The sequence below is a fragment of the Pseudonaja textilis genome, chromosome 3, assembly GCF_049901715.1.
Source record: "Pseudonaja textilis isolate UNSWEBS1 chromosome 3, rPseTex1.2, whole genome shotgun sequence".
In the NCBI taxonomy this organism is placed as follows: domain Eukaryota; kingdom Metazoa; phylum Chordata; class Lepidosauria; order Squamata; family Elapidae; genus Pseudonaja; species Pseudonaja textilis.
Window position 1 is genome coordinate 4,244,238 of NC_141992.1, and position 25,687 is coordinate 4,269,924.

At 45.3% G+C, this 25,687-nt stretch overlaps 2 protein-coding genes across 2 annotated transcripts in view; both read left to right on the forward strand.

Annotated features, from left to right (window-relative positions):
• SRXN1 (sulfiredoxin 1) overlaps window positions 1-25,687 on the forward strand; it is a 126,158-nt gene that overhangs the window by 18,686 nt on the left and 81,785 nt on the right. The gene's annotated exons all lie outside the window — the stretch shown is intronic.
• TCF15 (transcription factor 15) lies at window positions 5,728-24,131 on the forward strand. Its single transcript, XM_026721274.2, has 2 exons — window positions 5,728-6,371; window positions 23,405-24,131. Exons 1-2 carry the CDS (start codon window positions 5,862-5,864, stop codon window positions 23,480-23,482), a joined length of 588 nt encoding a protein of 195 aa, XP_026577059.1. The 5' UTR covers window positions 5,728-5,861; the 3' UTR covers window positions 23,483-24,131.

Sequence of the window (25,687 nt, forward strand, 5' to 3'; positions counted from 1 at the left end):
AGTCACTTTTTTTCAGTGCCATTGTAACTTTGAATGGTCCCTCCACACAAGCAAAGTACCAGCAAAGGAGGGGAAAAATAACTCCAGAGACGTTCCTGAGACAGGAAGTCTAGTCCTGCCAAGAATGTAATCAGGGTTAACGGAGAGGCAGTTTCTGTAAGCAACACCAGAATGTTTCCTTCCTGCCTCCCTTACAGGATTAGCCCTGTAATTTCTTCTAACAACCGGTTCTCCCAACTGCTTAGAATGTTAACAACCGGTTCTAGCGAATAAGTGCAAACTAGTAGAATCCCACCCCTGGACAGCGGCAATGAAACGAGTGACCTGGGACCATTTCCCACACTTTAACCACCATCGCGGCATCCTTCCGAAGAGCGCCTGATCAAAATCCAGGCGCTTTGGACAACAAGGCCTGCATTTATGACAGTCGCAAGCCTCCCGGCTCACGTGTTCCCTCCTTCCCACCTTCTGACAAGCAAAGTCAATGGAGGAGCCGGGTTCCCTTAACAACCCACAACTCTAACTTAACAAAAGGCAGGCAAACTCCCTTTACCAACTGTCTCGCTTAGCAGCAGAAACTCCGGGCTCCCTTGTGGTCGTAAGTTGAGGACCACCTGTAAGGTTTATAGGCCAAGTGGTGGGGTGGGGTGTGAGATGGAGAGATTAGGAGACTCCCACCGCTCTGACCTGCTAGATTGGGGAATCTGGAAAACTGATACACACACGGACACGGACACACACATCTGGACACACTGGCTTGTAGCTGTTGTGGCCCAGCAGTGGCCAGTGGATCTGGCTGCAGACTGGGACAGTGAGGAGGTTGGGGAGGGACATGGGCCAGTCCTGGAGTCTGGGGAAGGCTCTGTGTCAGAGGAAGAGATGGGACCAGGGCCGTCCGAGAGTTATCAGCTGCCTTCGGAGTCAGAGATCAGTGGGGAAGAAGAACAGCTGGAGCCTGTTTCCTGTGTGCACACGCGCAGAGCTGCTAGAAGAAGGGAACAGCTAAGGAACAAGGGTCGACTCGGGAGTAAAGCCATAGGTGGACAGTGAATGGCCCCTCCCCAAGGGAATAAAAGAGGAGCGAAAGGGGAGGGGGGTTTGCAGGAGAAAATTCGTTCAATTCGTTAGGGTGAAGATCTGTGCCTGACTCCTTGCCAAATCATTGCTGCTACAGTGTGGCGTTTGGAAGCTATCGGCCTGGCAACTTTGCAAGCCTGAGAAAGGTCTGCAGTTGTGAACTCTCTTGGAAGACAGTTTGCTGGGACTTTGCTGGAGAGGAATTCCCTTGAACCTAAAATAAAAGGGGTTTTATCGGACGAGAACTCCGCTTCGTGATTTTAGGAAGCCGAGGTCAGAACAGCAGCGCAACGTGTTTACTCTCTCGGTCAAGCTGGAGGTGTGTAAACCTCAGGACACTCCAGAAGGACTCTGGGAGTCGGGGGCGGGGGGGGCAATACCAACTCACCCACCCCTCTTGCAAATCAGCAGACCAAGAGGCCTGGGGTTTCTCCCCGCTGCTTACTTATGGTTTCCACTTTAGAAACGGCAGGTGAGACCCTGCTCTTCAAAGGAAACGGGGCCTGAAGGCATGTGGGGGTCATCACCCTCAGGGCAGTGAAGGGAGGGGTGAAAGACAAACAGAGGAAACATTGTGTGTTTGGGATGCGATGAAATGCAGGCTCCTTACAGGCTGTGAGTGGGGACGCGTCAGCTTGGAACCAAGGCGGACAATGTCTACGTTCGTGTTTTCAGCTGCGGACCTTTAAGATGGTTGGAGTTCAACTCCCAGAAGTCCATCAAGGTGACCAATTCTGGAAGCTGGTCCATCCAAGATGACCAATTCTGGAAGCTGGTCCATCCAAGGTGACCAATTCTGGAAGCTGGTCCATCCAAGGTGACCAATTCTGGGAGTTGACGTCCATCCAAGGTGACCAATTCTGGAAGCTGGTCCATCCAAGGTGACCAATTCTGGAAGTTGGTCCATCCAAGGTGACCAATGCTGGGAGTTGACGTCCATCCAAGGTGACCAATTCTGGAAGCTGGTCCATCCAAGGTGACCAATTCTGGAAGTTGGTCCATCCAAGGTGACCAATTCTGGGAGTTGACGTCCATCCAAGGTGACCAATTCTGGAAGCTGGTCCATCCAGGGTGACCAATTCTGGGAGTTGATGTCCATCCAAGATGACCAATTCTGGAAGTTGAAGTCCATCCAAGGTGACCAATTCTGGAAGCTGGTCCATCCAAGGTGACCAATTCTGGGAGGTGAATTCTGAGACTAGAAGTCCATCCAAGGTGATCAATTCTGGAAGTTGGTCCATCCAAGGTGACCAATTCTGGGAAGTGAATTCTGAGACTAGAAGTCCATCCAAGGTGATCAATTCTGGAAGTTGTATTAATACTAGTAGTAGTACACACTTAGTAAATAGTTGAACGGTGTTGAGGGAATTATTTGTTTAGCAGAGTGATGTCATTTGGGGAAAAAACTCTCCTTGTGTCCAGTTGTTCTGGTGTGCTGGGCTCTATAGCGTCGTTTTGAGGGAAGGAGTTGAAACAGTTTATATATCCAGGATGTGAGGGGGTCTGTAAATACTTTCACAGCCCTCTTTTTGACTCAGGGTGAAGGATGCAGGTCCTCCATGGAAGGCAGGTTGGTAGCCATTGTTTTTTTTCTGCGGTCCTAATTACCCTCTGAAGTCTGTCCCTGTCTCTGTCCGTGTCTGAAACGCCACCTGAAGAAGATGCACTCACATGACATTATATGCACCTCAGATTGGGTGGCCAGGTTGAATTATTGGGGGTGGGTATAGGGGTGGAATTTAAAAAAACAATTTTTTTACTACTGGTTCTGTGGGCATGGCTTGCTGGGTGTGGTTAGGTGGGCGTGACCAGGTGAACCGGTGGGCGTGGCTTTTTTTTTTTTTGCTTTTTGCAGTTACCTCCTCCCACCCACCCATTTTTGGGGCGTTTTTACTCCCAGAAGGCACCTCTGAAGGAAAAACAGAACATGGGGGAGGCCCTCAGCATCCGTCCACCCTCCATTTTTGGGCCTTCGGGGGCCTCAGCAAGGGGAATCCCAGCCTAGCTGATCATATGAACAGCTGATCGTTGGCAGGAGAAAAAAAAGAAAGAAATACCTTAAGGGGCCAATGTCAGGCGGGTGGGGTGAGCGAGCCAGCGGCGACCAGGTGACCAGGTTGAGGGCGTGGCCAGCCAGAACTTACTACCGATTCCACGACCCACGCCAAATCCTTGCTACCGGTTCGCCTGATCCGGTGCAAACCGGCTGAATGCTAGCCCTGGGTGGGAAGATGGGTAACTTTCTATGTGTGATTTTCGCTCCTATTATCTCAGATCTTGTATTTCTTCCGATGCTACCCCTTCAAATCCCGCAAAAGTCCTTTTCTCTATATTAACAGTGGAGGGTCTAAGGTTTTCTTACTTGGGTTTTGAATGGAGCCTCGCCGGACACCTGTACCGTTCTCGTGTTCAGATTCTATTTCAAATCCTTCCTTTTCCTCATCAGAGAGTCCTGCGCAAGCTTCGTTTCCTGCAAAGAAACACCCATCTGACTTCGAGGGGCTAACTTTTTTTTTCTTTTTTTTTCTTTCTCGCCTCCTACTTCGTCCCCACCCCCCCTTTTTCTTCTTCTTCTTTGCTTGCCAGCCCTGGAAAAAAAAAATGAATTATTTCCTTGCAAAGGGAAGAGAAGGCAAATCCACTTGGATTTCACCGGATCCATCCTAGCCTGCACGGAGAAGAAACCCACCAGCTCCAGTCAAGAGGTCAGCTCATCTCCTGCAGCCAGGACACAAGGGGAGCCATTGCCCCGTTCTGGCTTCCTGACGTGGATGAATTATTGCTCTGAGGTTTCCTTTCCTGTCTGCATCTTTGCCGGGAGGAGAAATTTCGTTCTCCTCTCCTTTCCCTTCTCACCTCTGTCTTCTCGGCTCCTTTCCTTCAGCCCAGAGAGCTGAGCCCTCTGCGAGAAGGCAGCGAGCCAAAGAAAACAGAGGCAAAGCACTTTGGGCCTTCCTTCTGCTAAGAGGCCTGGCTAGTCTAGGGAAGAGAAGGACCAGGGGAGACAGGAGAGCATCTTCCAATATTTGAGGGGCTGCCCCAGAGAGGAGGAGGGGGTCAAGCTATTGTCCAACGCGCCTTTGAAGGCCAGGCAAGGAAATAATGGATGGAAACTGAACGAGGAGAGATTCAACCGGGAAATAAGGAGAAACTTTCTGTCAGTGAGAACCATCAACAGAAGTTGCCCTTGGAAGTTGTGGGAACTTCATCACAAGAGACTGGACTGCCATTTGTCCAGAAATGGTATAGGGTCTCCTGCTTGGGCTAGATAGACTGGATGGACTAGATGACCTACAAGGTCCCTTCCAACTCTGTTAATCTGAATCTATCGAAGATGATCAAAGCAGGCCTGGAGGCTAAAACCTATGAAGAACAGTTGCAGGAACTGGGCCTGGCTAGTCTAGGGAAGAGAAGGACCAGGGGAGACAGGAGAGCATCTTCCAATATTTGAGGGGCTGCCCCAGAGAGGAGGAAGGGGTCAAGCTATTTTCCAAAGCACCTGAAGGCCAGACAAGGAATAATGGATGGAAACTGAACAAAGAGAGAGATTTAACCTGGAAATAAGGAGAAACTTTCTGACAGTGAGAACAATCAACCCATGGAACAGAAGTTGCCTTCAGAAGTTGTGGGAGCTTCATCCCTGGAGGCTTTCAAGAAGAGATTGGACTCCCACCTGTCAGAAATGGTGTAGGGTCTCCTGCTTGGGTGGGGTGGGGTTGGACTAGATGACCTACAAGGTCCCTTCCAACTCTTTAATCTGTAAACAGTGTCAGTGGTCTACCAGGTACCACTACCAGCCTAGTGCTTATACCATCATGGCAGAAACATTTTATTACTCCTAAGACTGCAAAATCTGGAAGATTTGACACATTTGGAATCACTAACATATAACCAGAGGTGGTGAATTCCGCCAGTTCTGACCAGTTGACTGGTAGTGGAAATTTGGAGTAGTTCAGAGAACCGGCCAATCCCACCTCTGACTGGCCCCACCCACATTTATTCTCCGCCTCCAGAATCCCAGCTGATCGGCTGGGTCTCCTTTGGTTGCCCTGCACAGGAGAACGGAGCTGGAAAGCAGGTTAGTGGGGTGGGGGAGGGAATGGGGATTTTACAGTCTATCCTTCCCCTGCCACGCCCGCCATGCCCCGCCCGCCAAGCCACGCCCACTGAACCAGTAGTTTTTTTTAAAAAAGAATCCCTCCACTGCACATAACCTTTATAATATAATTTATAATGATAACATTCGGAATAGATAAGTCGTGAGAGCTTCATCCTCTGTCAGAAATGGTGTATGTAAGGTCTCCTGCTTGGGCGGGGCGGGGGTTGGACTAGATGACCTCCAAGGAACCCTCCCCCCGCTCTTGTGAAATCTGTATCCCCTACGAGGCGTCTCGCCCGGGGGCGCCCTGTCAAAAGCCACCCGCGCCACGTGCGCAAGCCGCCCCCCGTCCTCCTCCCGCAGCGAGGTTTTTTTTTTCAATTGTCCGAGCCCGGCAGCATCGGCGGCTTCCTTATTGGCCAGGCGGGAAGGATGCCGGAGCCTCCCATTGGCCGGTTGGGATTCTTTGGGGAGATAGAGGGGGGGGCGGGCTCCTTGACTCCGCCCCTGGCTTTAAATAGCGAGGGGGACCCCGCGGTTTCGCGCACAGCTGGCTCCGCGTGCGGAGCGTCGGGTGGTTTGTCCGTCCGCTCCGTCCCTGCCGCGCTTCGCTTCTTCGGCGGGTTCCCCGACGCCCCTTCTCTCGCCGGGGTTGGGGGAGAGAGAGAGGATCCGAGCTCCCGCCATGGCTTTCACCGTGCTGGGCCCGGTGGCCGCCCACGTGCTGTACCCGGAGCTGAGCCTGCTGTCCGAGGAGGACGAGGAGGAAGAAGAGGAGGAAGAGGAGACCCGGAGCGGGAGCGACGCTTCGGAGGAGCGCTCGTACGGCTGCTGCGAGAGCCGTCGTCAGGCCGGCCGGCCGACCGGGCACGGGCCGGTGGTGGTGGTCAAGCAACAGCGGCAGGCGGCCAACGCCCGCGAGCGGGACCGGACGCAGAGCGTCAACACGGCTTTCACCGCCCTGCGCACCCTCATCCCCACCGAGCCCGTGGACCGCAAGCTCTCCAAGATCGAGACGCTCCGCCTGGCTTCCAGCTACATCTCCCACCTGGCCAACGTGCTGCTCCTGGGCGAGGGTTGCCAGGACGGGCAGCCTTGCTTCCGCGCCCTCTGCGGGGCCAAGCCGGGCGAGGGAGGGACGTCCGGGCCGCCCAGGAGCATCTGCACCTTCTGCCTGAGCAACCAGCGCAAAGGGGTGAGCGAGGGAGGAAGAGGAGGAGGAGGAGAAGGAAGGAAGGAAGGCGCGCGCGCGCTCTCTGTGCATGCTCCGGGGTGCTCTTGGCGGCTTGCGGGGCGGGCGGCAGAGAAGGAGGGTAGCCTTGCGGCTTCCAGGTTCCCGAAAAGGCAGCCTTGCAGCGAGGGGGGTGGGCGTGGACGGGGGTGGGTGGGTGGGAGTGCCGCGGGAAGAGAAGAACTGGCTCAGTCCTAGCTGCTCCTCCACACCCCAAGGAGCTTGGTGGGATTTGAACCTGGAGCTTTAGAGTTCTAGTTCTGCACCTGGCCCTTAGAAGGTGGGATTTGAACCTGGAGCTTTAGAGTTCTAGTTTTGCACCTGGCCCTTAGAAGGTGGGATTTGAACCTGGAGCTTTAGAGTTCTAGTTCTGCACCTGGCCCTTAGAAGGTGGGATTTGAACCTGGAGCTTTAGAGTTCTAGTTTTGCACCTGGCCCTTAGAATAAGCCCCCCCATCCCACCCAGGAGTTGCCAATATGATGGGCGTTTGGTCTTCCTTCCTTCCTTCCTTCCTTCCTTCCTTCTTTTCTTTCCTTCCTATCATCATCATCTTCTTCTTCATCACAACCACCTTTATAGTTGTTGTACATACATACAACAAAATTGATTTTGCTCCTGCTGGTGCTAACCGTAACAAAAATACAATACAGCATAAATAACATATAACCATTTCTTCCTTCCTTTCTCCCTCCTTCCCTCTCTTCTTCCCATCTCTTCTTCCTTCCCCCTCCCTCCCTTTCCTATTCTCCCTTTCTTTTTTTTCTTTTTCTCTGTCTCTGTTTCTCCTGCTTCCCTCGTTCTCTTTTCTCTCTCTTCTTTTTCTCCGTCTCTAGTTGTCTTCCCTCCTTCCTTTCTTTCACTCACTTTCTTTTTCTCCCTTTTTTTCCTGTCTCTATTTCTCCTCTATCCTTCCCTTTTCTCTTCTTTTCCTTCCTTCCTCTCTTTGTCCCTCCCTCTCTTTCTCACTTTTTTTTCCTTTCTCTTCTTCTCTGTCTCTATTTCTCCTCCATTCCTCCCTTTTTTCTTTCTCCCTCTCCCCTTTTTCTTTGCCTTGTTGTCTTTCCTTCCTCCTTCTCTCTTTCGTTGTCTCTCCCTTTCTTTTTCTTTTCTCTCTCCCTCCCATTTTTCTGTCTCTATTTCTCCTCGATCCTTTTCTTTTCTCTCCTTCCTTCCTTCCTTCCTTCCTTCCTTCCTTCCTTCCTTCCTTCCTTCCTTCCTTCCTTCCTTCCTTCCTTCCTAACAAGCTGTAGGTGCCTGAGACAACAACAATACAAAAAAGTTTGCCAGGAGAATGAAGCAAAAAATTAGTGACATCTGATTGACTGTGTAACTATAACCATAATAACAAACAAAGCTAAGCCTTTATTTTGCCTTTCCTGCTGATCCCAGTTTTACTGGCTCAAGATCATCCTTAAATGGACTAATAGAAGTGAAAATTAATGGAGAGGAAAGGAGGATTCTGGACCACGTAGTTCCCTGTTGCTCAGCCATGGGTAGAAAAATGCATTTATTTATTTGACTTCATTGGCCGCCCAAATCCAGTGCACATTGGACAGCCTGCAAAAGTACAAAATCCACGAGAGCAGATAAAACATCAAATCAAATGGACGGTCAGAGTAAAATAACCTCATACCGTGGACCACCAAGATCGCATAAAACAGACCCCTAAAAAGCCATGATAATCCCAGGCCATCATCTACCAAACTCAGATTAACAGCGGCTGGCAGTGATCACACAGCCCCCTTAAATAGGTTGCAGATCCAGTGTTGCACATCAGTGCCATCGTTGGGATGCTGTGCAAACCCCCTTATTTGGGTGGTGGGTGGCCAACACTGTACGCAATTCCAGAAAATTTTAGCTATATCTATAAAAGCGAAAGGCCCCTCACGCATCATCGCAAAATCTCCAGAACCGTAAAGCCTACAAACTTGAAATTTGGCACGTATGTTCCTCTAAGCTTCTAGGGGCTCACTAAGAAATGGTTTTTTTGAAATGACCATCAGAGCTATTAGTATTTCCTTTATTATTATTATGATTATGATTATTATTATTAACATGCTCTGGTGCTAAGGAGTTCTATTCCCCCTCCCCACCTGAAAAAAAGAAATCTCTTCCAAATGCAAAACACAAGCAGAGGGGAGGAGTTTCAATTTCACAGCAGCAAGCCGCTTTAGCACAGAACAGTTGAGCTAAGCCACGCCCAGGCTCCTTGCTGTCTCCTTCTTGCTCACACAGCAAATACCGTTTCCGTTTCCAAACAGCCCTCAACTCTCTCACACACTTGATAGGACGCTAGCCAGATGAATACCGATGGATGCTGGTAGGCAGAGGCAGAATTTTTCCCCTTATTTTCCACCCCCAAAACACCCTGACCATATAGTTTTGTAGCGAAGCACGCCAGGTATCCAGCTAGTAATTCAGTATTTAAATAATGCTCGTGTGTGCCCTTTTTCAAAAGCGGTTTCCCTTTGGCCAATGTCTATGGAGATTCACAGTTCATGGTTGTCCCAAGGATGCCTTTTTTTTTTTCAAGAAATAACTGGGCTTTCTGGTTTTCTTTGAAGACGTTTTGCTTCTCATCCAAGAAGCTTCTTCAACTCTGACTGGATGGTGGGGAAGGGAAGGATCTTCAGAGCGGAAGAAGCTTCTTGGATGAGAAGAGAAACCTCTTCAAAGAAAATCCAGAAAGTCCAGTTGTCTCTTGAAAAAAAACAACGCACCTTTGGGTTCTTTTGTCAGTGAGAAATCAAACTTTGTTCGGCACCTCCTTATAAACCGATGTTTCTGGATAACTTTATGATGTGTGGACGTCAACTCCCAAGATTTCAAGAAGAGACTGGGCTGCCATTTGTCAGAAATGGTGTAGGGTCTCCTGCTTGGGCGGGGCGTGTTGGACTAGATGACCTGGCAAGGTCCCTTCCAACTCTTTTAATCAATAAGGGGGGGTGGACTAGAAGACCTCCAAAGTCAGTTCCAACTCTGTTATTGAGCAGGGGAAGCTTCATTTCTGATAGCTTTCAAGAAGAGACTGGACTGCCATCTGTCAGAAATGGTGTAGGCAGGATCTCTTGCGTGAGCTGAGGGTTGGACTAGATGACCTACAAGGTCCCTTCCAACTCTATTTTTCTGATACTTCCTTAGTCTCTCTGTAAACCAGTGTTTCTCAATCTTGGGCACTTTTCAGATGGTTGGACTTCAACTCCCAGAATTCCCCAGCCAGATACTTGTCTAAATTTAGCTCTTCTGACTGACGTTGGCAAAAGAGGGAACTAAATAAGGGACGCAACTCACAAACCTGGGATAAAACTCTATTTTCTGTAGAGAGCAAACCGTGAACAGCAATATTGATAGTCTTTTAAAAATCCCGCAACTTTCTCACCTGGGCGTATAAGCTACAGTGGCCTGGGATGACTCCTAGACACCACAATCTTGAATTATGAGTTATGTCCCAAATTTCTGAAAGACAATAAATCAGAAGTGGCTGCTGAAATAATTCACACTGTCATATTTCAATGGCCCACTGGGACACCCCATATCAAAACAACTTACCTTACATGCAGCCAGAATCTGAAAATAACATTTAATACAGCACTGGACTTAAGCCGACATGGTTTCAGTTGAGATCTGCATATGTGGGACTGATTAGAGTAGATTGCTGGGGTGACACCAAAATATAATTTTATCACATTTTGTCTATATCTTAAATTATTGCATTTTATTCCAAATTCATTTTAAATCATGTTTTATTCCAATTTCATTTAAAATTGCATTTTATCCCATTCCATTTTAAATTGCTTTTATCAATTTTTTAGTAAGACTTTGTTTCTGGAATTCTACAACTTTGATACGGCCCAAAGGCTAATCAATAAAGACTGAATTCCGAATTCACATCTTCCTTTTTTGGTAGATGTGTGTGTGGCTGGAACTGTGATTGGTAATTAGTCATTCTGTTTTCATTTTTTTAGATGCAACCTCGCCTGCCAAATATTTTAGACTAATACAGCCCTGACTGAAATTGTGAGGCAAATTCCATTCCCACATGCCAAACAAAGGAAGGGTTGGGTGGATCCAATGTGGGTGTAGGAAGAGGTAGATTGGATATGCCAAAAATTAATAATAATAATAATAACAATCCTTGTTCTGATGTGTGGTAAGACAGAAAAATGTGTGAAGAGAGTTTGCTTTGGAATTTGCAATGAGGGCTGGTGTGTATGGAGTTTATTTCTTCGTGTGCACACAACAAAGAAAGCATGGGGAAAAAGGCATAATTTGCATATAATCATTAACTAAATATTATCATTAACTAAAACCAGATGACCCCCCCCCACAAAAAAAATGCCTAAGGATGATGTTTGAAGCCATCATAACTGAAAAAAGTGTGATTTCACTTAGTTGCTTCAGCCACAAATTGACAATTTAACGCCCTCAAAAGTCAGAGTAGAATTTGCAATGAAGATCCGATAGTGGAAAATATTTAAAATCTGGAACACGGGTGATGGGGCAGAACTTAAACTGGTTTATTTATTTGTTTATTTTATATGTATCCTGCCTTTACTATTTCTACAAATAGTTCAAAGTGGTAGAGATATCTAACAGGCCTTCTTCTTTCTATTTTCCCCACAACCGTGTGAGGTAGGTGTGGTTAAAAAGAGAATGACAAGCTTTCATGGCTAAGGCAGGACTAGAACTCACCGTCTCCTGGCGATTGGCGCAAAGTCACCCAGCCAAGTTTCATACCTAGGCAGGACTAGAACTCATCGTCTCCTGGTGTTTGGCACAGTCACCCAGCCAAGTTTCATACCTCAGGCAGGACTAGAACTCACAGTCTCCTGGTGATCGGCGTAGTCACCCAGCCAAGTTTCTTACCTAAGGCAGGACCAGAACTCACCATCTCCCAGTGATCGGTGTAAAATCACCCAGCCAAATTTCATACCTACGGCAGGACTAGAACTTACCATATCCTGACAATTGGCCCAAAGTCAGGCAGCCAGTCATGGCTATGGCAGAACTAGAACTCACAGTCTCCTGACTTCTAGCCTGGTGACCAAACCGGCCTAGGTTACCAGCATAAACCATGGTTTGCTGTCCTAGCTGAACCAGGAGTAAGAATAGCACAAGTATAGCACTATAACCTGTTTGGAAGGGTCCCCTCTTAATCCAGGTTATAATAGCATGGATAATTTTTGAAAATGTCAGAGTTTGGATGGGTGGGTGAGTTGATGACAATGTTGATGGTGGTGATGATGATTTAATCTTTAGTGAGATTCACAGCCTTTGGGGCTGGTTGGTAACTCAACAGCTCGAGTCCTAACCAAGGACCTAGGAACTGTTCAGGTAGCGTCGGAGGATATAAGCTGTTCCAAGTAGGGTGGGTTTTTTTGTAGAATCAGGGTATTTAAGTCTGATAAAATCAGGATTTCCAAATAGCGAGGCAGCCCTTTAGGTATGGCTCCAAGGGCTCCAATCACAATTGGGATAACACACAATTTCTTTTACCAAAGTCGCTCAACTTCAATTTGTAAGTCCCGATACTTTGTGATTTTTTTTTCTTGGTGTGTGTCTACAATTCGTGCTTTACCAGGTTGTTGTTATTATTATTTTGACCTGCAATTTTTATTGCCAATAACTCCACCACCACCGCAGATGTTAAAAACAATTTAGAAGTACAAAGGGTTGGATTTTAGGTTGGGATTCATGCGGAAGGAAGATGGCTAAACTGCTAATCCACGGTTTGCTGTGGACGCAGTTTTGCTGAAAACTGGAAATCATGGGCGGTGGTGGGTTTTGGTTTTTTTTGCCAAATCTGTTGTTAAAAACGCAGTCAGATGATTGTGGGACACTAAAAATGGCCGTAATTGGGGGTCCCGTTGCTGAGTGCCCAGTCATGGGATGGGCGTGTGACTGTTGGAACTTCGAATATACAACTCTTGAATAGCCTCCCAGATAGGTCCGTTGTGACTTTGAACGGTTGCTAAGAGATCAGTCGTAAGTCAAGGACTCCTTGTACTAAGTAGTCCTTGACTTATGAGTTATGATCACAATGGGGTCCAGAATTTATGCGGCTAAGGGAGAAATGTGTTAAGTGAGTTTTGCCGCATTTTGCGACCTGCCTTGCCACCGTTGTTAAGCAAATCCCTGCTGTCGTTAAATGAGCAACACCATTGTTAAGTGAACCTGGCTTCTCCCGTGGACTCTGCTTGTCAGAAGGTCACAAAAGGGGATCTTGTGACACATACACCCCAGGGACGCCATGGCCGTCGTAAATATGAGTCAGTGTTGTGGTTCGCCGGCAGCAGGTGAGGATGGCTGAGGTCTCGGAGAGCGAGGACTCGGGTGAGGGGCCCGCGTGTGATTCAGGGATGGGGCCAGGACCATCAGGGAGTGGAGTGCTGCCTTTGGAGATGGTGGAGGCTGGCAGCAGTGAGGAAGAGGCCCCCGAGGAGCCTGTGCCAAAGTTCACCTGCGCACAGGGCTGCTCGGAGGAAAGAGCAGCTACAGCAACATGGGCGACTCTGGAGTAAGGCCCCTCCCTGAGAAGATAAAAGCCAGCTGAGAAACCGGAGTTCTTTGCAGGAAGCAACGACGTTTTTGCACTCGAGTCTGGTGGACATTAGGAATATCTGAGTTGGTGTTTGGAGACTCTTTGTGTTTGAACTATTTCTTGGCAACTTTACCCAGTGTTCTTGGCAGCCTTGCACCACCTCGGCAAGGCTCTTCCTTATCGGAGCTGATTGGTTTGAAGCAGCCTTTTACCCGTGAAGGGGCAGGATTCGTAAAGAAACGTTAAACGGCTGTGCTGTTACTCTTGTGTCATGTTTGCTTCTTTGGAACCAGGTTTGGGTCAGAACAGTCAGATGCCCCAGCGTCTGAATGTAAATCATGTGTCCGTAGGGATGTTGCAACAATCATGGGTACGATTCAACCGGTACGGACCGGTTCGGGCGAACTGATAGTTCACGTTCATGGCATCATTGATCCCATCTGACCATCTCACCCTCTGCCTTCGTCTTCCATCTTCCCCAGCATCAGGGTCTTCTTAGGTGGCCAGAGCATTGGAGCTTCAGCACCTGCCCTTCCAAAGGGGTTGGTTTCCTTTAGGATCGCCCGATTGGATCTCCTTGCAGCCCAAGGGACTCTCAGAACAGCCTCCTCCAGAACCGCGTTTCAGGAAGCATCAATTCTTCACTCCTAAAGCCTCCCTTAAGGGACGCGGGTGGCTCAGGGGCTAAGAGGCTGAGCTTGTCAATCAGGAAGGTTGGCCGTTCGGCGGTTCGAATCCCTAGCACCGCGTCACGGAAGGAGCTCCTGTTCCTTGTCCCAGCGGCTTCTGCCAACCCAGCCGTTCGAAAGCATGTAAAAATGCAAGTAGACGAATAGGGACCCCTTTGGTGGGAAGGGAACAGCGTTCCGTGCGCCTTCGGCATTCAATCATGCCGGCCACGTGACCACGGAGACGTCTTCGGACAGCGCCGGCTCGTCGGCTTTGTAACGGAGATGAGCACTGGTGCCCCCTAGAGCTGGAAATGAGTAGCGCAGATGTGTGAGGGGAACCATTACTTTTTATCATTAAGTCTCCCTTAGGGTCCAGCTCTTCCAGCCATACATGACTCAGATAACAGAGTCATCAGAGTTGGAAGGGACCTTGTAGGTCATCTAAACCAACCCCCCACCCAAGCGGGAGTCTCCTGGGAAAAAAAAACCGATAGCTTTGACTTATTACGGACCTTTGTCAAAAAGGCGATCTCTCCCTACTGTTGAATAGCTGCCCAGGTTAGATTCAACTTGGGGTGCTGAGTCCAGTTTTGGTCGCCACAATGTAAAAAGGATGTTGAGACTCTAGAACTAATGTAGAGAAGAGCAACAAAGATGATTAGGAGACTGGAGGATAAAATATACATTGAATGGTTGCAGGAATTGGGGGTGTCTAGTTTAGTGAAAATAAGTTAAGAATAGGATAGAATAGAATAGAATAGAATAGAATACTTTGTTGGCCAAGTGTGATTGGACACACAAGGAATTTGTCTTGTTGTTAATGCTCTCAGTATACATAAAAGAAAAGGTACATTCGTTAAGAATCAAGAATCATAACGTACAACACTTAATAGTAGTCATAGGGTACAATCAACAATCAAATCATACTAGGAAACAGTCCATATAAATCGTTAGGATACAAGTGACAAAGTTACAGTCCTACAGTCACAAGTAAGAGGGGATGGGTGGTAAGGAGTGATGAGAAGATTAATAGTAATAGTAGTGCAGACTTTGTAAATAGTTGGACAGTGTTGAGGGAATGATTTGTTTAGCAGAGTGGTGGCGTTTGGGAAAAAACTGTCCTTGTGTCTGGTTGTTCTGGTGTGCAGGGCTCTATAGCGTCGTTCTGAGGGAAGGAGTTGAAACAGTTTATATATCCAGGATGTGAGGGGTCTGTAGATATTTTCACAGCCCTCTTTCTGACTCCTGCAGTATAAAAGTTCCTCCATTGAAGGCAGGTGGGTAGTAATTGTTTTAAAGGTGATACCATAGCAGTCTTCCAATATCTGAGGGGTCGCCCCAAAGAAGATGGGAGTTTTTCGTGTGTTTTAGCCTCCAAGCCACTAATCATCCTCGTTGCTCTTCTCTGCACTCTTTCCAGAGTCTCAACCTCTCTTTTATATTGTGGTGACCAAAACCCGATGCAATATTTCAAGGGTGGTCTCGATTCTATCCCTCTGTTAACGCAGCCTAGGATTGGGTTGGCTCTTTTTGGCAGCTGCAGTACATTGCTGGCTCCTATTGAAGTCCTTGTCCACTAGGCCTCTTAGATGCCTCTCTTAGGGATTATTTTTCTCTCGAGGCATAATAATCACGCTTCCTAAGGCCACATTTGTTTAAATATATTGTCAAGTTAGAATCTCCATAGACATCAAGTTAGACCAGAAGGATCCATGTTGCTATTTGTCAAGTAAATCAGTGTGATGAAAAAAGAAAGGGGAAAAAAAAAACCAACCCTCATTCCTGGATTTCTTTTATCTGTTTTTAATGCTTATTTTTGAGAATTTTTCCGTAAGTAGAAGAAAATAAGAGGAAAAAAGGAAAGAAAAGAGAAAGGACAAAGTGGGAAAAGCAGAAGGGAGGGAGGGAGAAGGAAGGAAGGATGGAGAGAAGGGAGTAAATGAGGAAGGAGGAAGAAACGATGGATATATAGATGATAGATGTATAAATAGATAATTAAGGGGGGAGGGAGGAAGTTTGATGGGAAGGAAAGAGGAAGGAAGGAAGGAAAGATGGATGGATGGATGGATAGATAGATAGATAGATAGATAGATAGATAGATAGATAGATAGATAGATAGATAATAAGGGAGGAAGTTTGATGGGAAGGAAAGAAGGAGGGAAGGAAGGATGAATGGATGGATGGATAGATAGATAGATAGATAGATAGATAGATAGATAGATAGATAGATAGATAGATAGATAAGGGAGGAAGTTTGATGGGAAGAAAAGGAGGGAAGGAAGGATGAATGGATAGATAGATAGATAGATAGATAGATAGATAGATAGATAGATAATTAAGGAGGGAGGGAGTTTGATATGATGGAAAGAAGGAGGGAAAAAAGAAAGGATGGATGGATAGATAGATAAGGAAGGGATGGAGGGAGGAAATTTGATGGTGAAGGAAGTTCCAACTTTGTTTTCAACAGCTATAAAGAAACTCATCCCTTTTGTATTACAGAAATCCCTTCAGCCCCTCATTTCACCCCCTTTCCATCAAATCCATGCCGGCTGGGGAATTCTGGGAGTTGAAGTCCTCCCGTCTTAGAGTTGCCAAGGTTAGGAAGCAGGGCTCCTCCGCGGGCTATTTTTGTACAGGCAGGGAATGCTTGGGCCCAAGGCAGACTTTCCCATAACCGCAAATGGTATTTGCAGTGGTGTGTTTTTTCAGCTGCAGGGGGTGGGGCTCTCCCCTCCCTCCTCCTCCCCCACGGAAAGCCATTGGATCTTAGCATGGGAAGCAGCTGGGATTCCAGGCTGTCCTGGATTCCGAGGGCATCCCAACGGTTGCTATGGCAACCTTGGGTGAGCTCATCCTCTTCTGGACCCAGGAAAGGCCGAGTCCCGAAAGTCTAGGTCCTCTTTGGCCTCAAGCCCTTTCCGGAGTTCAGAGCCCCCGAGATGCCAAAATGTCCATTCACACGTAAGTCTCTCTGGAGAGTCTCAGTCCTCCAGGTCATGGTTGTCCCAAAGTGCTCTTTCTTTCTTTCTTTCTTTCTTTCTTTCTTTCTTTCTTTCTTTCTTTCTTTCTTTCTTTCTTTCTTTCTTTCTTTCTTTCTTTCCTTTTTTTTCTTTCTTTCTTCCTCGTTCTTTCTTTTTCTTTTCTTTCCTATTTTCTGTTCTTTCCTTCTTTCTTTTCTCTTTCCTTTTTCTTTCTTTCTTATTCTTTTTCTTTTCTTTCTTATTTTCTGTTCTTTCTTTTTCTTTTCTGTTTTTTCCTTTTTTCTTTTCTTTCTTTCTTGTTCTTTTTTTCTTTTCTTTCTCATTCTTTCTTTTTCCTTTTTTCTTTTCTTTCTTTTTCTTTCTTTTCTCTTCTTTCCTTTTTTCTTTTCTTTCTTTCTCATTCTTTTTTTGTTTATTCTTCCTTTCTTTTCTCTTTCCTTTTTTCTTTCTTTCTCATTCTTTTTCTTTTCTTTCTTTTCTGTTCTTTCTTTTTCTTTTCTGTTTTTTCCTTTTTTCTTTTCTTTCTCTTGTTCTTTCTTTTTCTTTTTTCTTTTCTTTCTTTCTCATTCTTTCTTTTTCCTTTTTCTTTTCTTTCTTTTTCTTTCTTTTCTCTTCTTTCCTTTTTTCTTTTCTTTCTTTCTCATTCTTTTTTGTTTATTCTTCCTTTCTTTTCTCTTTCCTTTTTCTTTTCTTTTTCTTTCTTTTTCCTTTTTCTTTTCTTTTCTTTCTTTTTCTTTCTTTTCTCTTCTCTTCTTTCCTTTTTTCTTTCTTTCTTTCTCGTTCTTTTTTTGTTCATTCTTCTTTTTCCTTTTTTTCTTTCTTTTTTTCTTTCTTTTCTTTCTTTCTTTCTTTCTTTCTTTCTTTCTTTCTTTCTTTCTTTCTTTCTTTCTTTCTTTCTTTCTTTCTTTCTTTCTTTCTCTTTCTTTCTTTCCAAAAGGCAACTGGACTTCGTTTTTCCTTGAAGACGTTTTGCTTCTCATCCCTTTTGAAGAACTGAAGAAGCCTCCACAACTTGTTCTCTCTCCCTTTTAATAATTTTTATTACATTATAAAGTAGCATATGAAGACAATATGAAAGTAAATAAGGGGAAAAATAGGGAAGGATAAAGGGAAGAGAGAAGGGAGGGAAAGAAGAAGGGAAAAAGGAAGAAGAGGCATTGACTTCCGACTCCCTTTGGGGCAGTAGAATAAGCATGAATATCATACCTCAACTTTTTACTTTTATATAACAGATTAACAGGTTGGAATGGACCTTGGAGGTCCTCTAGTCCAACCCCCTGCTCAGGCAGGAAACCCTATACCACATGTTTCTGTTCCAGAAAAATATGGAGTTCAAATCCCTGCACTGCTATAGTGTAACACATTAAGTATTTCAACCGATTAAGAAAATAGAGATCAAAGGAACTGAAGTTTTATTCTCTCTAGGCTGAATTAAGTTTTTCCAACACCCTTTTCCTAATCGGTTGGAAACTAGCCATTTCCATAACAACAAATCTATCTAATCAGTAAAACCCCAAATCTAACTTTCATTTTTTTTTCCACCTCGAGCATAAAGTCCAGAAATGGTTTCCAAGTAGCCATAAAGGTACTTTCATTTTTTCCCTTTGATCAAAGCAGTCAATTTAGCCATCTCTGCTAACTCCATCCATTTTTGCAGCCATTCGTCCATAATGGGGATCAAAATGTCCTTCCATTTCTTTTTTAAAAAAATAAGTTTCATTGTTTTATATCATACATTTCCTTTTTATGTTGAAGAGTGTGTTCTCTAGGTGTCGAAGGTGTTAACATGCAAACATCATCGTTATTATAATCATATTTACCCGTGAAAACTTGAGTGTATATATATATTCTCAAGTTTTCGCGGGTACTTACATGTATGGCATTCAGCTTTGTTCGGGTATTTTCCCACGTCATTGTAGTTGTGCTTTTAAAGTTGTAGCAACGTTTCGGCAGAATCACATCTGCCATCATCAGGCTTCTGTATAGTGATGTATGTATGTATGTATGTATGTGTGTGTGTGTATGTGTGTGTGTGTGTGTGTGTGTGAGTGTATACACAAATAATAATATATAAACAAATATGCGATAACATCAATCATAACATATATTATCTTTCGTTATAGTATCGATTATATAACCATCAGAAATATTTCCTCAACTGTCTTTCTTTCTCCTATAAACCATATTTCACCTAATTCCACTCCTCTATCCTTAATATTTATTATTTAACCATGCATAGAACAGTTCCTATGTTATGAAATAGTTCGATTCTCCTTTCCCTTTAATTTTTAGGGTTAACCTATCCATCTCTGCGCAATCCAGAATTTCTCTGCATAGGGTAGTCTTGTCGCCAACAACAATAGCCATCCGAGTTCCAGGATTTTTCCCCCCAAGACCTTTTCCATTAAACCCTGACACCTCTTTTAGAATGAATGAGCTGGAAGGGACCTTGGAGGTCTTCTAGTCCAGCCTGCTGCTCAAGCAGGAGAACCTATACTACTTCAGATAAGTGTCTGTCCAGTCTCTTCTTAAAAACCTCCAGTGATGGAGCAGCCATGATTTCTTGTGGCAAGCTGTTCCACTGGTTAATTGTCCTCACTGTCAGGAAATGTCTCCTTAGTTCTAAGTTGCTTCTCTCCTTGATTAGTTTCCATCCGTTGCTTCTTGTCCTGCCTTCAGGTTACTTTGCGGAATAATTTGAGCCTCTCCTCTTTGTGGCAGCCCTTCAAGTAATGGAATAGTGCTAAGAATGACCCCTCATTCTTCTTTTCTTCAGACTAGCCAAACCCAAATTCTACAACTATTCTTCATATGTTTTGGTTTCCAGGCCTTTGATCCAGTGGTGGTATTGTACTGGTTCGGACGAACTGGTAGTAAAAGAAACAGCTGCCGGTTCAGCCAAACTGGTATTTCTTTTTTCTTCCCGACGATCAGCTGTTCCGACAATCGGCTATGCCGGGATCCCTCTCGCTGTCTTACTGCTTTGCCGAGGAGGGAAAAAACGGAGCGTAGGGGAGCGGGGTTGCTGCAAAAAAAGGGCCACACCCACCCAGTCACATGGCCACCATGCCACGCCCACAGAACTGGTCGTAAAAATATTTGCATTCCACCCCTGCTTGGATCCTCTTAGTTGCTCTTCGCTGAACCTTTTTCCAAAGTCTCGACATCTTTTTTGTAGTAACAGTGACCAAAATTGGTTGCAGTATTCCAGGTGTGGCCTTACTAAGGTTTTGTAAAGGAGTAGTAATACCCCAAAGAAAAGCCTCTGGCTTTCTGTGTACATTCACTTTAAGAATTTTCTGTATTAAGATATGAATATTGCTCCAATGCTTGTTTGCTATGTCACACATCCACCATAAATGATTAAAAAGTCCCTTCTTTAAATTTGCATTTCCAACATTCATTGGAAATGCCTTTATGCGTTCTCGTCCTTTTTCCTAATAAAGAAGATTGGATGCAACAGCCAGAACTGAAGAAGCTTCTTGGATGAGAAGCGAAATGTCTTCAAGGAAAAACGAAGCCCAGCTGCTTTTTGGAAAATAAAAGCAAACTTGGGACATTCACACGTCGGCTTATACTCTGCATCATAGTTGAATCAGAAGTGCAATTCCTTAGGAAGAGCCAGCCTCTCCTTGGCATGAAAACTTCCACTCTCCTCTCTGGTATTGGCTACCTGGAGGAAAAAAAACCCCCGAATAACAAGAGTTGGAAGGGTCATCTAGTCTAGCCCCTTGCTCCAGCAGGAGATCCTATACCATTCCAGACAAATGGCTGTGCAATCTCTTCTTGAAAAGCCCCCAAGGATGATCACTGGATCTAGGGATGATCATAATAGAATAGAATAACTTTATTACTTTATTGTCACTTGGAATGTATACTAATTGGCACACATTAAAAATGAAATTTCATTGCATACAGTTCTTAAGAGGGTCACCACTTCCAATTTTACACTACGTAAGCATGATAGGATAAATATGTATGTATGTATATGTGTGTGTGTGTGTGTGTGTGTGTGTATGTATATATATATATATATGTGTGTGTGTGTGTGTGTGTGTGTGTGTGTGTGTGTATATATATATATATATATATATTTATTTTCGGAGGTTTTCGCGGGTATTTGTATGTGGATCTTTGGTTATTCGGGTTTTCTCCCGCGTAAAATTGGAAGTATTTTGGCGACCCCCACCCAGTCAAGTCGCAATCCCACTGGCAGTTAAAAGAAAAAACAGCTGCAAGCTCACATTACTCCAAGAAGCACAAAGCCGAAGACACAAGCCTGAAGATGACGAATGAGATTTCGTCGAAACGTTGCCAAAATACTTCCAATTTTACGCGGGGGAAAACCCAAATAACCAAAGATAGATAGATAGATAGATAGATAGATAGATAGATAGATAGATAGATAAAAAAAAACTATTCTAAAAATATGAGTTCCAGGTATATGTTGGGAATCCAGATACATTTTACAATCCCTTTACTTGTCTTGGGAATTCGAAGATATAACCATCCTTTTACTAAACTGTCCTCTATAATTACTGACTGAATGTATAAAGGCAGATAGATAATTCCACAAAGCATCCATACAAAGCCTTTTTATTGGTTCATCGGGCATCCTCAATAACTCACGGTTATGTTGAGATTCATCTCAATGTCCAACTCTTTGCCTAGCTGAGTTTCTGGCGTAAAAGGATAGTAATCTTTCATCCCCAAAATGAAGGAGGAAGGGGGTGAGGCAGCAGCATGTTGCTGGGTTCCAGGCAAGAGTGCAGAAACCTCCCCCGACCCACCAAGGGTCAGTTCAGTGACCAATCAGGATTACAGATGTGGCCACATGACATGGACTACATTTCCCAGGATACCTTAAGTACATTTACCAGGATGCATTCCCTTAAGGGGACAGCTCTCAATTCCTAACTAATTATACCAATTCCCATTACTATATACTGGCTGGACAGCACACTGCGATCTCCGGAACCTAAAATTACATTTAATGTACTTAACTGAGCTTTCGTCAGCCTCTGGTGACAACGTCAGAGTTTTAAGCTACCATTACAGGGATGTTTGCCGTTATATAACCTTAACCAATTTAGCCCTGATATAACCAAAGGAGGACGCCTTTTAAAAGAAGCCTGGTTTTCCAACAGCAATTCTATCAATAGGCATGTCGAACTACCACCGGCCTACCAGGCACTGAGACACCAAGAAAGACCCTGCAGGAGGAGCAGAGATCACTTCCCATTGGGGAACAGGGACCGATGTCACCTCTCCATCCCTGGGCATGTGGACTCACCCTATGAAGACCTAGCCAGGCCTGTCCAATACAGGGGAATTCGGCAGAGCTGCCTCAAGTTATAGCAGAGAGGGATAAGGGAGAACTAGCCGGGCCAACTACAAGTCACAAGCAAAACAACAAATTTAAGATAGCTGCTATGTTAACATCTCCTCCTAAAGATAAGCATTCCAGGCTGGGTCCAGCTCGGGGAGAAAGCAATAACAAGATACAAGCCTCCTTTGACCAACATGACGGAGGTAAAAACAGCAGAACTAATTACAGATGGGAGGCATTTCAGAGGGCCTATCATGACCATGCAAGGCTAAATTGGTTAATGTTATATAAAGGCAAACCTCCCTAAGTACATTAAATATAATTTTAGGTTCCGGAGATCGCAGGATGTCTGTTTCTTCTTTTACACACACACACACACACACACACACACACACACACACACACACACACACTCTTCTATGTATGTATGTATGTATGGTATTCAGCTTTGTTCGGGTATTTTCCCACGTCTTTATAGTTGTGTTTTTAAAATTGTAGCGACGTTTCGGCAGAATCTCATCTGCCATCATCAGGCTTGTGTATTGGGTTTGTCTTCGTCCTGTCTGTCAGGCTTTCGCAGCTGTTTCTGACTCCCAAACAATCAGGATGAAGAAAATTTGGTGCTAGCCTCGTGCTTTGTTTGAATGGGTTTTTTTTCTTCATCCTGATTGCTTGGGAGTCTTGGTCTGTGTTTATTGGTCTTGGAGTTGGCTGTGTTCTGCTTGATTGGTGTTTCTAATATCTTCTGTCTGTTTTGTGGCTCTTTTTGTATCTTGATTGGCTAGCAACATTGTGTTCCTGTATTGGAGGCTTTTAGTGCAGTTTGGCTCCGAGTAAATGGACGGCTATCATTTATTAGGAAGCTAGGTTTCATCTGGGTGCCTGGTTGGGGTGTGTTTGAGCTGGAGGTATCAGGGGGGATCTGTTTGTGCCCAGGTGTCCAATGTATGTGGCAGACCAATAGAAGAATTATCTATCTATCTATCTATCATCTATCTATCTATCTATCTATCTACCTACCTACCTACCTACCTACCTAGATCTATCTATCTACATTTATTTATCACATCTATCTACATTTATCTATCTATCATCTATCGATCTATCGATCTATCTATCTCCTATTTATCTCTCTCTAATCTCCCTCTCCCCCCGCTCTCTCTCTTTGTATCTATTTTTCTATTTCTGTCTACCTGCATCTACCATAGAAATATTTTTTAGATGGGGGTAACTGCTGGAATCCTGACACACCCTTTATTTCCTCTTACAACCCACCGAATTATCCCTTTATTTATTGAAAACCAATACATTTAAAATAAGCAAATCTATCATTGAGATGAATAGAAAGATGGATTGTCTCCCCTTCTCTACCCTCCCCCCCTCCAAAATATGGAGCCCAGAGGATGGTGTAGGAATGCCCGGCGGGCTGACTCTATGGAAGAGGCTTCTCAACTTTTTCTCCCCTTCTGTGTAGGGAAGTCGGAGGGAGCTTGCCGGGAGCAGCTGTTTGAAGACCCGAAACGGAAACCAGGTGAAGATGTTGCGGAGGTGAGCCCAGGAGCAGCCACCTGTTGGAGAAGGCCAACCAAAGGGAGATCCGTGCCTCGGATTTTGTCTTCCCGTGAGCGGGACAGTTGCGGGTCATGGGAAATATGACGATGCGGAAGGGTACAAAGAGGGGCTCTTGTTAGTCCGGACTTGGAGGAGACCGAGCAGGATGAAAAAAACAAAATGCTGTTCGAATTGCAGCAAGGGCTCAGGGCTGCCATCACAAAGGGACTATGCAGTCCTACCACGGACTTCGGTTGGGTTGGACCTCAAGAGAGACCCTGGCCTCCTTCCGTGGCTGGAGCCTGGGTGTTCTGACTCAGGCTTCCTCAAACGTCATTAATCGCAAACTTGTTTTAAAAACCAAACCTATTTTATTGCAACGCTGGGAATTGCTTTCATTCCCAGACAGAACTAATCTTAGACAGTTCCCCGAGATAAGCACACACCTTTCAGTGCTGTGGAATGCTGCCCAAAACAGAAGTACCCAATTAAATATAAAAGAAACCAACCAAAGTACCAGAAAAAAACAAAAACAATCAGAGTACAGAGAGCTTCAAGGAGGACTCGGAATCTATCCAACTTACTTTGCTTCCTGCAAAAGTTTCATCATCTTGGCCTGACTTTTATCCCATATGGGAAGGGCAAACACCTCCCAACCTTACTGCTGAGTCACCCCTTTTGTTTCAGCTGCTCTCACCTTCTAGCACCTCTGCACACACACACACACACACACACACACACACACACTGGGAACAGGCTCCCCCGGGTCCTCTGCCTCGCTGCTGCCGGACTCCAAAGGCTCTGGAGGCAGCACCCCGCTCCCAGATAGACCTGGCCCCATCTCTGCATTGGATGCAGGACCCTCACCCGAGTCCCCTCCAGACTCCCTGACTGGTCCCCGTTCTTCCCCACTGTCCGATTCTGCTGCCATCTGCACCAGCTCTGCCGGTGAACCATAACACTGAGGACAAAGGATGGGAGGAAGGCCAGCCCTGCCAGATTGGGATCGTCCATCTTTCTCTGAAAGGACTTGCTCCAGATGTGACTTCTGCAACCTTCTCCAAAAGCCACTTCCCCAACTCTTCCAGCTGCTGAGTGAGGGATATGTATGTATGTATGTATGTATGTATGTATGTATGTATGTATGTATGTATATGGCATTCAGCTTTGTTCAGGTATTTTCCCACGTCCTTGTAGTTGTGCTTTTAAAGTTGTAGCAACCTTTCGGCAGAATCTCATCTGCCATCATCAGGCTTCTGTATTGTGTCTTGATTGGAACGCAACGTTGCCAGCCAATCAAGACACACACAAAAAGCCACAAAACAGACAGAAGATATTAGAAACACCAATCAAGCAGAACACAGCCAACTCCAAGACCAATCAACACAGACCAAGACTCCCAACCAATCAGGATGAAGAAGAAAACCATTCTGGCACAGCAGTAGGCTAGCCCCAAATTTAAAACTGAAACGGCTGTGAAAGTCTGACTCACAGACGAACACAAGACAGAAGCCTGAGGATGGCAGATGAGATTCTGCCGAAAGGTTGCTACAACTTTAAAAGCACAACTATAATGACGTGGGAAAATACTCGAACAAAGCTGAATAATACATATATATATATATATATATATATATATTGGAACTGAGGTTTTGGGAGGACAGTCGAGGGGGATCCGAGATGGCGGGAAGTTCTGGCTTGTTCCGACGAATGTGTCTTGACTCCAAAGCAGAAGCTTTCGTGAGGCTTCTCACGAAAGCGTCTGCTTTGGAATAAGGCGTGTGTTGATCGGGGGAAACCGTGGCCAGATTCCTTCTGAATCTGGCATCGGAAGAGCTGGAAAAAGAGGAGAGAGGACGGTTGCAAGCGGCCGACCTCTCTCAGCCAATCGATGAGGTCACCCTTGTTAATGTTATTTCCTTATTCTGTGGGCTTAAAAATAAAAAAAAAAGGTTTGTTTTCCCCCTCTTATCCCTGTGCAATTCTTCATCACTTCCCTTTGTTTGTTCTTGGTGTGTCTCCAGCGAGATAGCACAAGTCCCACATCCTTACATGGAGAAAGAGTCCAGGGAGATAAGACAGTAGGCTGGCTTGTTATTTCTACCAAAAGAAAAAAGGGGGATAAACAGATGGGTCATTTTATAACTATCTTGGTTAACGGAAGAACAGTTCTAAAAACCAGCCTACGCCTTTCATCTAGGTCAGT